General features: G+C 42.6%; 1 protein-coding gene across 1 annotated transcript; it reads left to right on the top strand.

The window, feature by feature from the left end:
• On the top strand, positions 1 to 1,507 carry vcpkmt (valosin containing protein lysine (K) methyltransferase). The gene is made up of 5 exons (XM_035168891.1): positions 1 to 305; positions 419 to 532; positions 654 to 726; positions 838 to 957; positions 1,066 to 1,507. Exons 1-5 carry the CDS (start codon positions 49 to 51, stop codon positions 1,168 to 1,170), a joined length of 669 nt encoding a protein of 222 aa, XP_035024782.1. The 5' UTR covers positions 1 to 48; the 3' UTR covers positions 1,171 to 1,507.
• Positions 1,508 to 10,951: the final 9,444 nt, after the last annotated feature.

The following is a 10,951-nucleotide window of genomic DNA, read 5'->3' as shown; positions in this document are numbered from 1 at the left end:
TGAAACCACACCGGAACTCCTCTCTCTCAAGTTCCTGCCCGGACCAACATGGCGGCGGACGCGGATGAAAATGAATATTTTGTGCGAGAAATCGAGAAGAACGACGGCTGTGCCCTGAAAGTGAAGCAGTGCTACCTGGGGGATGTAGGCTGTGTGGTTTGGGACGCGGCCATTGTTCTCGCCAAGTATCTAGAGACGAAACAGTTTCACGATCCGTCCAGAGGAGTGAACGTGTGGGCCGGCAGGAGGCTGCTGGAGCTGGGAGCTGGGACCGGAGTGGTGGGTCTGATGGCAGCGACACTGGGGTGAGAGGAGGACCGGTCAGTGTGTCAAGCTACACATTAATCCGCGCGTATTGATTTGCAGATATTCCTCTTTCTGATCACAATCAATAATCGATAGATCTTAATTCCCACAGAGCTCAGGTGACTGTGACAGACCTGGAGGATTTGCAGACCCTCCTGAGAGTGAACATCCAGGAAAACCAGGCTCACATCAGCAGTGGATCCATAACTGCCAAGGTACTGAAATGGTTTGTATGTTTCCTATTTTATATTCTGTTGCATTTCATTCATACAGGTACATCCAAGCTGCATGTTTAACCTATAGTAAGACATAAAATGGTAAATGTATGATTTCCTTCCTCCTTATAGGGGTGAAGATGTGTCTGACTTCTTGCCTTCTCCACATTATGTCCTCATGGCGGATTGCATCTATTATGAGCAGGTATTTTATTGCAGTTTTCTTGTCACCATCATTATCATAATTCTAAAGAAAGAACAAACTAAGTGTTGTGCTGTTTTTTCTCATTGTGACTCAACACATATTCCTCCATAGTCGATTGTTCCACTGGTGGAGACCTTGAAGCTTCTCTCCGGACCAGACACCTGCATCATTTGCTGCTATGAGCAGCGCACCGAGGGCGTCAACCCACAAGTGGAGAGGCAGTTTTTTGAGGTGAGCATCAAATAGTGTATTTTCAATTTGTTAATCCCAGCAACTAAATATACATTTTAGGAAGTCGTCACCTCTTGAGTCACTGTGGTGTTTTGTGTCATCTTCTAGTTGCTGGAACAACACTTCAGGTTTGAGGAGATCCCTTCAGACAAACAAGACCCAGAGTTCAGCAGTCAAGACATCCACATCCTGCACATTCGGAAAAAAGTCTGAAAGTTTGTCTGCTGAAGTTTGTGTGTGGGTAGACTTTTCAGTGTATCTTCATTTCTACATTATTTTTTTAATCATTAAATATTTTTTAATATATCAGTAAATACCGTCCTGGTGTGTGATTGGAATAAAAAAAAAAATGATCCCAATGTAAGAATTAACTTGTAAACACTAAATACATGATATTATCAGGCAGATTCTCTGGTCTGGGTAATTGCAGGACTGTGAAGGTACAGTAGATGGCAGCCACGTGGCCCATGTGCAAGCACAGACATGTCACACAGGCTGATTGTCTTTAATAAAAATGAGTTGTTTAACCTGCAGAGGTCACTCAAGAAGACGTGGATGGGTCTCTACTCTTTCCTAAATTCAGAGCTAACACCTCAACTGCACTCGACTAAAACGTGAAAAACAAACTTGACTTTGCATGAGCACTGCCATTTTTCTGTGGTGCATAACTTAATATACACTATTTGGTGGGTGATAATAACATGCACATCACATGTTCTTGAGACCCTCCCAAAGAAAGGAGTAACTACTGACTGATACTCTGCAGTCAGATTTGTGAATGAGGTATGTAAATTTCCCGACATTGCTCATTTGGAGCACTAGGGGGAGACAGTTGTTTAAAAAACCAAGTCAAAAGTGTTAAGCCTGTGCAATAAAACTGCAATTAGATTAATATTCAGTTCCGGATAATAATTTACAATTGAATACTAACTTAAGTTGTGTATACAATATTATTACAACGATTAACCCTTGGAGAGAGATGGGGAAAATAAATCATGACTAAAATTCTCAATCTATATATTTATGTTAGATTACTCACTTCAAAAACAAAATTAAGCCAGAATTGTTTCTGCCAGCTACAGCCCTCCATGCCAGGGGAATTCCCACCCAAGCTCCAGATTAGCTGGAAGATTATGGCTCTTTTTCAGGGATAAACCATGAAGTACGCCCCACACTCCCACAGGCATGCAGGGGCCCCGCACAGCCTTTCATGCTGCACTGTGTTTACACAGTGGAGCTGCAGTGTAATGAGCAGGGTGGCCTCCAACGCTCTGACCAAATAAAAAAATGTTAATGCTGATGTTGGCTGGGGTGGGGTTAACACTGAAGCTCCCATTAAATACTCTGATCACTTAGTAGAATAGTAGAATGATGGGAAAACAAGTTTTGATTATCTATCAAACATAATTGTAAGATACTTCTCTTGTATTTCCCCATAGGGATCCAGGAGTAGAAAGATAACTTGCATGAAATGATGATCTTGTCAGGAACATCTGTGACGACATGTTGCCTCAGACCCATGAAAAAGAAAAGATTTCTTATTTGAATGGAAGCAATGCATCTAATCACAATCAGGAGATTATTACCGCCACCAAAGAGGTTATGTTTTCATCACTGTCTGTTTGTTTGTCAGCAGGATTACGCAAAAACTACTCAAACGATTTCCATGTATGGGTCAAGGAAGAACCCGTGAACTTATAATGCGGATCCAGGAATTTGTTATCACATTCTTTAACCTTGTGTTTTTCAATTTATGAATCTAAGGGGACTGTTGGGCCTCTGCGGTGGTATGAGCTCTCCTGAAGGCCATTCTAGTTTATTGTGCATATGAGTTATTCCACATTCCATCCTTCACATAATACATCAGAGCTGTCGTCCAATGTGCTTCAGAAAAAGCACTTTCATGCACAATATTTCACAAACGTCCTGCCCCAGCGAATAGATTCATTATCCACCAATGTCCCAACAGTGATTCTGAAATGTTTACTGGTGAAACACTGAGGTGTGGTTGGGGTGAATCATAGTTCTGATGAACGTATCCCTGCAGGCGTCGGTCAGTGATAATGTCTCAGAGCCTTTTTAAAAACAGACATTATAAACACCTGCAGAGGATCATTTAATATAATCACTCCCTCCTCTGCCCTCCAACTCCTGCGTGGAGCAGCTGGACGGCCACACTGGTGTCAGCCTACTCTTAAGGTCTCCTCTGGCCTTGACCAGGATAAGACGAGCTAATTAATTTGCCTCACAGCCGGTTTCAAGTCTGTGTCCCCCAGTAGGTAGGGACAGGTCCCAGAGGGGTCATTGTCAAGATTAGAGGGGTAAGGGCGAGCTCTATAATGTTTTATGTTAACATTTTATCCCTCTGTCGTCCCAAAGCGCTCCCAGTCAAATCCTTTAGAATCTATTTCTCTGTCTCTCTGGTGTCTTCTCCGCCTCAAACGTCAAAGATAATTAAAGTTGTGTAGCTATAGTCTTGAGGTTGGATAATTAGGCTACCACTACAGGGGAATGCAGGGAATAAATGAGGACAGCCCACAGTGAAGCAGTGGCGTCGCTGTAATGTTACCATACACTTCACAGTTGATTGTGAGTGAGGCATTCTTTACTTAACATGTGGTAAATGTGCTGTAAACATGCAGACAGAATGGGTTTGATTTTCCTTTTTTCCCCTCAAAGAATCTGTTTACTGTTTTCTCAAATATCACAAAAATACAATGTCAGTGAAATAGTGAACAAACAAAAGTGCACATAGGTAAAAGCAGAAAAAAACAGGACAGGTAATTGTTTGAAGGTAAGAATGAGACTTCTAAATAAAGAAATATATATAAGTTTATTTTTATACAAAAAATGCCAGTTGTTGGGTGTGAAAAATATAATTTTTCATGGATCTGTACTGTACTTAGATTTTTTTCAGGTAATTTTCACTTTTACTACTCTCAGGAGGTACTTATATATACTTATATATACTTTTGATACTTCAAGTATATATATATATATATAAGCAAGCAAGCACTTATTTTTGCTTAAGTAAAATGTTTGAGTACTTCATCCACCACTGAAAAAAGAGAACATCAAAACAAAACTGACAATAGACTCACAAACAGTAGTTGGTTTGTTCTGTCGTCTGCCATGTCAGAATGTAAAGATAAAGTATTAACCATTCACAGATATTTGTGAAGTCCAGCTCTCCTGTGTATTTGAGGAAGGGGTCTGACATCTTATTAAATTTCCTTTATGACTCCATCATATATCTAATCCTCTCTAATTTGATGAAAATATGTATTTCCCTTATAAATAGAAATTATGAAAGAGGTAATGGGGTGTTTTCTACCAACAGATGGTGCTGTTAGTGGATATAACTCTTACCTGTGTGGAAAACCTGCAGCAGGAGTGAGACAGTACAATAACTGAATGAACATGCAGGGAGCTCTACTGCAACACTGCCTGTTCATTGTAATACGGATAATGAAATTGTGTGTGGATCCTTTTTATGACCACGCATGAGCTTCATGTGCAATTCACTAATCCAGTCTGCACATTATACACATAACACATCTGCATCCCCCCTGCAGGTTCCTTTAAAACCAGATAACATGAGGCAGCAGTGCAGCCCCCTCCAAACCAGATGGGACGGTGAAGGGCCTGACTCCAGCAGCCTGCCCTGCATGGTGTGCGCTCCACTCCGATGCATCACGGCCAAGTGACACAGAGGATCCTTTGTGTCGTCATCATCACGCTGCCTGGAGCCGAGGGACACTGTTCCAGAAAGGAGCGACTCATTTCCTCACTAACTATTAGGGAGTGGCTCAAGAATAGACATCAAACTGGGCTGATTAATTATAGAATGCGGGGCTGTGTGAATGTGTGACTCCTCTGATCCTGCAAAGAGAGAGAGCTGGGCCTTCTCTCTGTCACATGACAAGCTGAACTGTAAGAGACAACAGGCCAGAGGTGTATTCCAAAACTAGAGCATGGGATTAGTGTTGTTTTTCTCATCTCTCCATCCCCATCTCCAGTAATGAGACACAGCCACGCTAATAACTGGTGGCCCTCTTCTTCAGTGGATTTGAAAGCAAGAGCTGGTACGGTGCCAGTGAAGCAAAGCCTGGTGGGACAACCATGCTTTATAGAAACACAATGCTGGCTCCACCCTTGCCCCCCCCTCCCTGCCATTCACACCAACCCCCCTGCAGGGGGACAGGGGGAGGGCGGGGGTGCTGTTAAGACAGCTGTGCTGCAGTTGAGAGGGGACACAAACCCAGTACTGTGATAATATTGTGAACACTTGCTGCCTTCTTCCATTTCCCCTAAATGAGATAATAACATCACAATGAGATGTGTGTAATTGATAATATCCACAGCCTTCAAACACAGTGGATATTAGACAAACTATCTTCAGTTTTTCTGCAACAGAATTTGAGTAATGATATTTATTAATAAACAAAACACAAACACTGACTACTTCGATAAGTCACAGTCGGCTGTGAGTGCTGGACACACAAAGACACACACACAACCTTGTACTTTTATTTTTGTGAGGACACTGATTGGTATAATGTATTCCCTGGCCTCTTACCCTCACCTTAACTATCACAACTAAATGCCTAACCCCAACCCTTACTTCAACAGTTTAGGTTATAGTAATAAACTATATTTGTATAGCACCTTTCATACAAGAAATGCAGCTCAAAGTGCGTTACATATAATATAGATAAAAATAAAGACATCTTAAAATGTAATTCAAATAAACACAGAAAAGATTTAAAGAAATATGTTAAAAGTGCAGGGGGTTAGGGTTGGGGTCCTTACCCAGGACCTCACACTGGAGTCTTTCCTCATGAGGGCCAGGCTTTGGTCCCCATGAGGTGTACTGGTCTTCATGAGGTCAGTGTTTATGCTGGAAAAGGTCCTGAAGAGGCAACAAAAACAAGCACACACACACATACACACAAACATGTTTGTTTGGACTTTGAATTGACTTCCATTCATTGTGGGCAGCCTAATGAAAACTGTATCCCTGACCTTAACCATGACCAGTTAATGCCTAATGACTAACCTAACCACAAATCACATGAGATCTACTCGTCTGGAGAAGGTCCTAAAGACGTAAACTAAATGAGTACACACACACACACACACGTATGTAATCAATGAGGGATTATCTCCACCATGGCATCTGTAAAAATGTGAGCGTATCAATACACTGCTAGAAATACCAACCTCCCTGTGACGGCAATGTTCCAGTGCAATGATGTATTTGTTATCATCAGGACGTGTGGCGGCCCAGCACCTAGGGGAGGGGAGCAGTATGTGTGTGTAGCATTTCTTTCCCTGAGTCATTACTTCTCAGTACTCTGAATCTGGACTGTGTGTGTGTGTGTGTGTGTGTGTGTGTGTGTGTGTGTGTGTGTGTGTGTGAGTGAGCAGCAGCAGCACTTCCCATGGATCTGAGATTTCCTCCCAAACTGTCTCTGTCTAATCCAGACACACTGTCACTCGAAACACTGGCTCTTCTGTAATTACTGTGATCTTGTCGGATACACAGATGAAGTCGGTCGTGGAGCGTGACAGTGCGGTGGCAAGCTGCTGCTGGAGGAGGAGGAGGAGGAGGAGGAGGAGGAGGAGGAGGAGGAGGAGGAGGAGGAGGAGGAGGAGGAGGAGGAGGAGGAGGCGGCCTTCTGAGGTTACTTTGCATGGATCTTCATCATTCTGTCAGACCGTGTATGTGAGTGAATCCATGTGGCTGGCAGATAATGCAGCTGGGTGACGTATACCGGTTTTACATGACTGTGCACTGCGGGCATCAGAATCACAGTTCAGTGTTTCTGAGAGGAACTTGTGTAAAAGCCAAAACAACAGATGCCACAGGGCTGAGGTCAGTGATCTGTGTCCTGTATGAATAAGCCTCTGGCAAATACAGTGAACAAACACGCGATCTCATAAACACGCAGTGGATGTCAATTTGCTTCAGGGACGAGATGCACTTTCTAGATTCTAGATTTCTATCCCTCGCAGCCAAAAGACTCAGGAGGACTCGAGCTGCAGCATCAGCTATAACGCCAGCCCCCCCCCCCTTTACTGAAATATTACTTACATCTGAAGGTACGATGGATGTCACTCGGCCACAATCCACTTTACACTCCGTGTTACAGCTGGAAAAACACAGCATAGGAATCCAGGGACAAAATATTTCCACACTCTCACACAGCTGCAATCCGGATCCATCCACAGTTTCACATCATGTAATATAAATATATTAGAGGTTTGAAAAAAATGTAATGGGACTTTGACTGGAAGGGGGAGAAACAACAAGTGGAGATTATCAGCTGCTGAAACTTGTACAAGCACTTTATACATCCATTGAAACACAAATTGGCTGTGTCATCTGGACTCTTTAACACTTTATAATCATTTTCTGGTCGTCTGAAAGTGTAATTCCACCACAGCGAGTGACCTTCAGTTGCAGATACGAATGGAATGTATTTTGGACAGATGCCCAGAGTGCACCTTGCACTTCACAGCCTCACTTTTTTTTTTTATATAGCCGGTTTCACACTGCAGTGAAGCCTCGTGTTAAAACTTAAAAACCCTTAAACACCTGCAGTTAAAACCATTCACACCTACGGTACAGACAGAAAGGCGTGCATCTGTGAAAAGGCAACCAGTTGCGTTTACTGTGTTTTTCAGCAGGAAACCCGAGACAACTTGCAGCCACTTCCGGACCTGTTTGACTCGGAGCTCTGCGTGAGTTCATTGTTAACCGTTGAGTGGAGGTGCAGAGGAGTGAACCTCACAGAGAACACACAGAGGTTTCATAACCAAAGAGGCTGCTTTGCTGTCCTTGAGGGCGTGCAGCCCCTGAACTGTGGCTTGCAGAGTAGGTGTTTCCTCCTGCCATTCGCCAGATAAATAAACCGCTTTAATAACCGTGTTGGCCTCTGTGCACCAGTGTACACGTGTCTGCACACAACACAAATCCCCCAGTAATTATCGAGCTGGGTGTAGCCGCTGTACGAGCTGTAGGCCCACATTAGGCCCAGCGATGACTGTACTCACAGCCCCGCAGTCAGAAGTGAGTGTTGTCTTATACCTGCTCAAAATACTAACTCTGAAACTGGGGTGAAGAGGAAGTGAAGATGCGTGAGGAAGACAAACCACACCCCTGAAAACCACAGACAAAACCCCGGCTGGGTTTGTAGGCACATCAGGAGTGGATCTGTAACGCCACTCAGCACAGTTAATCCTGAGCTCTTTTAAATCTTTGTTGGGTTGACTCACAAGCCATCATTGCGACAACGGGGGAGAAAAATGACGTTTGTGTTCCAGTATTGCAGAACTTGGCTCATAAAGAGTCTCTCGATTTCTTGCCTCTCTTCCTTTTTTAAATAAATCACAGCAGAGGAACTGAATGGAAAACCTTCAGCCCACTCAGTCACCTATGTGATACCAAAAACACCAGGCCACACTGGCAGAGATCCCATCAGGCAGTTGTCATAGGGACAGCCCCAACAAATAAGTGCAGCGGTCGCTTAAGACAAGTCTGTCCTACGCATTATTGTGCAAACCACTGGAAGTGTTTGAGCAGTTGGCCTTCGTATTGTGGCATCAGTGAACTAAGAGAAAAAAGGTTTAATATTATGTCGGCCTCGTCGTGAGAAGCTTAAAGCAGAGGCTCTCAATTTTTTTCTCAGACAAGGACCTCGTACAAGATAGAATATATTCTGAGGACTAACTCATGTACATCCCATGGAATAATTTTACATTTCTTTTTGCATTTTCATACGCACCCTTCTAGACACAGGAATTGTTGCAGATTGCTCGAATGATATGATAATAAAAATATGTCTCCTAGACATGTAAACAGTTGAATCATTGTAAGATAGAAAATTGAACTGCACAACAGCCGTTTGAAAAGACAACAGGGTGAGCAACACTTATTGATTATCCATGTTGCAGAACAACACCAGAGAAACGTCTTAGAAATATTTTAGACTTGTATTGACGCAGAATACCATATACCTTCACAATTTTAACATATGAATCTGGAAACCTTTCACAGACCCCTGGCTGTGTGTCATGCTCCCCTACGGGTACACAGGCCCTCATTTGAGATCCACTGCATTAAAGTTCCTGTTGCTTTGATAATAAAACACACCTTTGCAAATGTTTGACACTTTACAAGCGAGAAATATGAGAATCATTACACGGAGTACATTTTACTGAGCTTCCTTCTATGACCTGAAAACCTTTCCTAACCTCTCCGCTCAGGAAGTGTAAATGCCAGCCCAGCAGCACGGGGAGTTAACAGAAGGGCCAGGAGGTCTCATCTTTACAGAGCAGAGGTCATAAAAACGTGCTTACAGTTTCTGTCCTTGCCCCCAATAAAGCTGTGACCATCATATGGTTGTAATGAAGTGGTGGGAACCAAAGGGGCCATTACAGCCCAATTAAGCTGCCATCAGCGTCTAATGGAAAGCCCTCGCTGAATGCGAGGATTTCAGCTCTGACACCTTCTCCACTTGTACCGTTTGTGGTGAATAGTTTCACTGTGTGTGTGTGTGTGTCCTCTTTTTATAGGCTGCACGATGGTGCATAGGTTGTGTGAAACATCTTCTGTATTGCTGTGGAGTCGTATCTGTCAATGTCACATGACCCGTCTGTCGGAAACCTCTGCGGTGCTAAAGCAAACATCCTGAGGCCTCTGCAGCAACTTGCTAAGCACCAGATTTTCCACACAGCAAAATGCCACCACGATTAAAGACCCAAAACGGTCTGTGGGCGCAGACACATGCATGTGTACACAAGGATACAGCTCGAATTCTGCAAAACATCTGTTTGTTGTATGCATGAGAGACACAGGAAGTACATCCCAGCCTCGTAGATGCAAACTCGCCAGAGGCAGTTTTTCTGTAAATGTCTAAAACAGAGCAAAAGACCCTGAACAGAAAAAAATCCTTGGAAATCAGTGGAATAATATGACCTAATCTTTTGTAGCCCCAAACACAGTAAGTCAGGCTACTTGTCACCATCAATCCCGTCTTTGTTAGAAGTGAAAACACAGGCGTTAATCAGCTTCAACGGAAACTAAAACATTCTTCCTCTATGACTCAGTGGTGCAGTGTCTCCGATAGATTCACTTGTAGTGAACTGACAAACTCAGATCAACTTTTAATGGAGTAAAATACCAGATTATATGAAAAATGTAACATAGCTGTGCAAAATCAAACCAGGAAGAAATATATATATATATATATATATTTTGGCAAAGTAGAACAGGGGGACACACAAAACCGAAAAGATGTAACATTTTTTAGATGAGTGTTATCGATATGTATCCATATTACATTACATTATTCAAATGCTTGAGTGACTCTTGTAAAAAAAGTGGTCCCACCAACAGTTTCAATGAAATCTATTATTTATCAGCATTTTACAGAACATGACTTCTCATCGCTGTGCAATTCCTCTGACATTTATCTATTTTCCACTCTTGTTGAATAAAAACAAATGACTTTTGTTGTTTTACTGCCAGTCGCAACCAAAAGCAAATTCAGGAAGTAACAGCCAACAGCTCAGCCTCAGCTCCACCCTGGCTCACAACCAACATACAACATTCAAAAATAATTCTCGATTCAGCTGTACATCATCTCTCTCACTGCCCCTCTGAGTCTCATGCAGGCTATCATGTGGCTGTTGTTCCAGCAGTTGGACTTCCTGTTTTCTACATTTTCCTATTTGTGGGTGAGGCAACTGAGGGAGGACAGAAACCCTTCTTTTTTTAAACATCACTTTTACACTGCAGACTCTGAACTATGAGCATTCTTGAGTCTCATTTTTTATTATTATTTTAAATTTCTCTTCATACATTCAGCTTCTTTTCTTTTTAATATATTAAACTATTATACTTTTTGCCAAACTTTTTAATAGTTTAATCACTCACAGACCGTACTATGCACACTACCCTCTAATCCTTAAAAACACGGAGACGTAA

Source organism: Hippoglossus stenolepis, chromosome 10, assembly GCF_022539355.2.
Source record: "Hippoglossus stenolepis isolate QCI-W04-F060 chromosome 10, HSTE1.2, whole genome shotgun sequence".
Classification (NCBI taxonomy): domain Eukaryota; kingdom Metazoa; phylum Chordata; class Actinopteri; order Pleuronectiformes; family Pleuronectidae; genus Hippoglossus; species Hippoglossus stenolepis.
This window is presented reverse-complemented; position numbering and strand designations above follow the sequence as displayed.